The sequence below is a fragment of the Antechinus flavipes genome, chromosome 4 (assembly GCF_016432865.1).
Source record: "Antechinus flavipes isolate AdamAnt ecotype Samford, QLD, Australia chromosome 4, AdamAnt_v2, whole genome shotgun sequence".
NCBI classification, from domain to species: domain Eukaryota; kingdom Metazoa; phylum Chordata; class Mammalia; order Dasyuromorphia; family Dasyuridae; genus Antechinus; species Antechinus flavipes.
In genome coordinates this window covers 205,580,516-205,582,461 of record NC_067401.1, presented here as the reverse complement: position 1 = coordinate 205,582,461, position 1,946 = coordinate 205,580,516, and the positions used below count along the sequence as shown (strand labels likewise).

The window sequence follows — 1,946 nt, the reverse complement described above, 5'->3', positions numbered from 1 at the left end:
TTAAAATAACCCCTCCCCTGAAAATAAGCCCCCTGGTGTTTTTCTGTCCAAAAAAATAATGACAGTGTCTTATTATCGGGGAAAACACGGTACCTGGGTCACCTTGGGCAAATGACCTCAGTTCGTTCATCTGCAAAATGTGAGGAAGTGTGTTGTCCTAAAGATAATCTCTGAAGTTATGTAAACCTAAGATCTAATCATTTCTCTCCTTGACAATCTGATTGATAGTGCTCCCCCTTCCGGGCTGCCTTGGTAGGGCCCGTAAAGCTATCCTAGAATCATTTCTAACCTTGACAGTTGGATTCTGTGATTGTGCTCCCCCACTCAGGGCTGACTTGGTAAAGCCCGACTCTTCTCTCACATCCGGTCACCAGTTCTTTTCCGGACTCCCATATCGGAAGTGGGGGCTCTCCCGCCTCCTCCGGCTCTGCCTCGCCTCCTCTGGGAAATCTTTTGCCCTCCTGCAGAGGCCAGTTCTAGGCGGCACTGGTGCACGGGAGGGGTCGGGGTGGAGGCTTATCTGCTATTATAACGAGGCTGTGTTCTCCTCTACTTCGCTCCTGACTGCAGACCAAGCCCGGGAGCCAGTTCCGGGTAGGTGGAAATGCAGCCCAGCCCGAGGGCAGGGGAGAACCCGGACCCCGACCCGATGGGAACGAAGAACCCTGGGCCCGTCTCTGCAAGAGAAGAGGACCCGGCCCCCAGCCCTGCTGTGGTGGATAATGTGATGCCCCGTGTCCCCGGGCCTCCGGCTCGGGAGGAGGAAGGTGGCCCTAGCCTCCTCGGAGATGCTGATCGGGCAGAAGACCCGCGCTGCCCTGAGGTTGAGCAGGCGGGACCGACTCGCCCCTGCGCCCTGGACCAGGGCCCGGCGCTGCCCAAGGCGAAGAGGGAGGTTCCGGAACCGTCCCGTGCCGTGTCTCTTTCGGAGATTCTGCGGCTGGTCCAGCAAGGGCAGGACATTCCCGGGCTGGAGAAGCTGCACATTACGGCCACCTGCAGGGAGCCCACCGCATCGCGCATCCCCCGGAGGCCCAAGCCTTGGGAAACCCGGCTTCCGGCCAGCCCCGCCGTGCCCTCGCCCTAGACCCGGCTAGACTAGATCGGCGGCGGACCCCCCAACTCCCGGTACCTGTGGGGGGGAGAGGGGGCAGACCTTTGCGAATACCGCCGCCTGCTGCCACTTTTTTTAAGCAAACATGGAGAGCTTGCCTTGTGACTGGGGCGAGGCTTTCGGGAGGAAAAGAGTACCCTCTCTGAGAGCGGAGGGGCATAATGCAAAGGGCGGTAAACTTGCCTCAGAAGTGGATTTCAGCCGCTTCGGACACTCCTACATAGAGCAAATCAGTCCACTTCCCAGCCACTTTCCTCCACACAAGGAAATTGTTATGCTGAGGAAAACGTGCAAACTTTATACGAGGCCGGTTACCTGAACAGAAGTTTTGTTTCCGTTGCTTTGAGGACAAACTAAAACTTTGTTAGCTTGAGGACAGTTATAGAAGGGAATGAATTTGAATACTTAATGAAAAAAATGCTTACAAAGTTGAGACTTGACACTCTTGACGCTGTTTAAGTATTCAGTACCGTTCTCAAGCTATTGAAAGTACAAACCAACCATAGAACCAAACGTTATAAAACCAGTTTAGACAATATGAAAATCCAGTTTTAGTTTCTCTTGAATATTCCCTTTCCAAATGGGAGTTTATGATGTGTGTAGATTATAAATAAATATGGTATACTTAACTCACTCTTGTTCACTCATTTCAATCTCGTTTAAATTTTCCTGATCAGATTTTGGGTTTTCTTGGCAAAAATACTGGAACGGTTTGCCATGTCCTTCTTCAGCTCATTTTACAAATAAAAAAATCGAGGCAAATAGGATGAATTGACTTACCCTGGGTCACAAGCTACTATGACCAAATTTGAACTTAAGGTGAGTCTGACTC

The 1,946-nt window shown here is 51.8% G+C and overlaps 1 protein-coding gene across 1 annotated transcript; it reads left to right on the top strand.

The window, feature by feature from the left end:
• Positions 1-229: 229 nt before the first annotated feature.
• Positions 230-1,743, top strand: C4H6orf226 (chromosome 4 C6orf226 homolog). Its single transcript, XM_051996979.1, has one exon. It carries the CDS (start codon positions 605-607, stop codon positions 1,085-1,087), a length of 483 nt encoding a protein of 160 aa, XP_051852939.1. The 5' UTR covers positions 230-604; the 3' UTR covers positions 1,088-1,743.
• The last annotated feature ends 203 nt before the right edge of the window (positions 1,744-1,946 follow it).

Coding starts and splice junctions, on each gene's coding strand:
- C4H6orf226 (XM_051996979.1), top strand. CDS start 605: ATGCAGCCCAGCCCGAGGGCAGGGGAGAACCCGGACCCCGACCCGATG.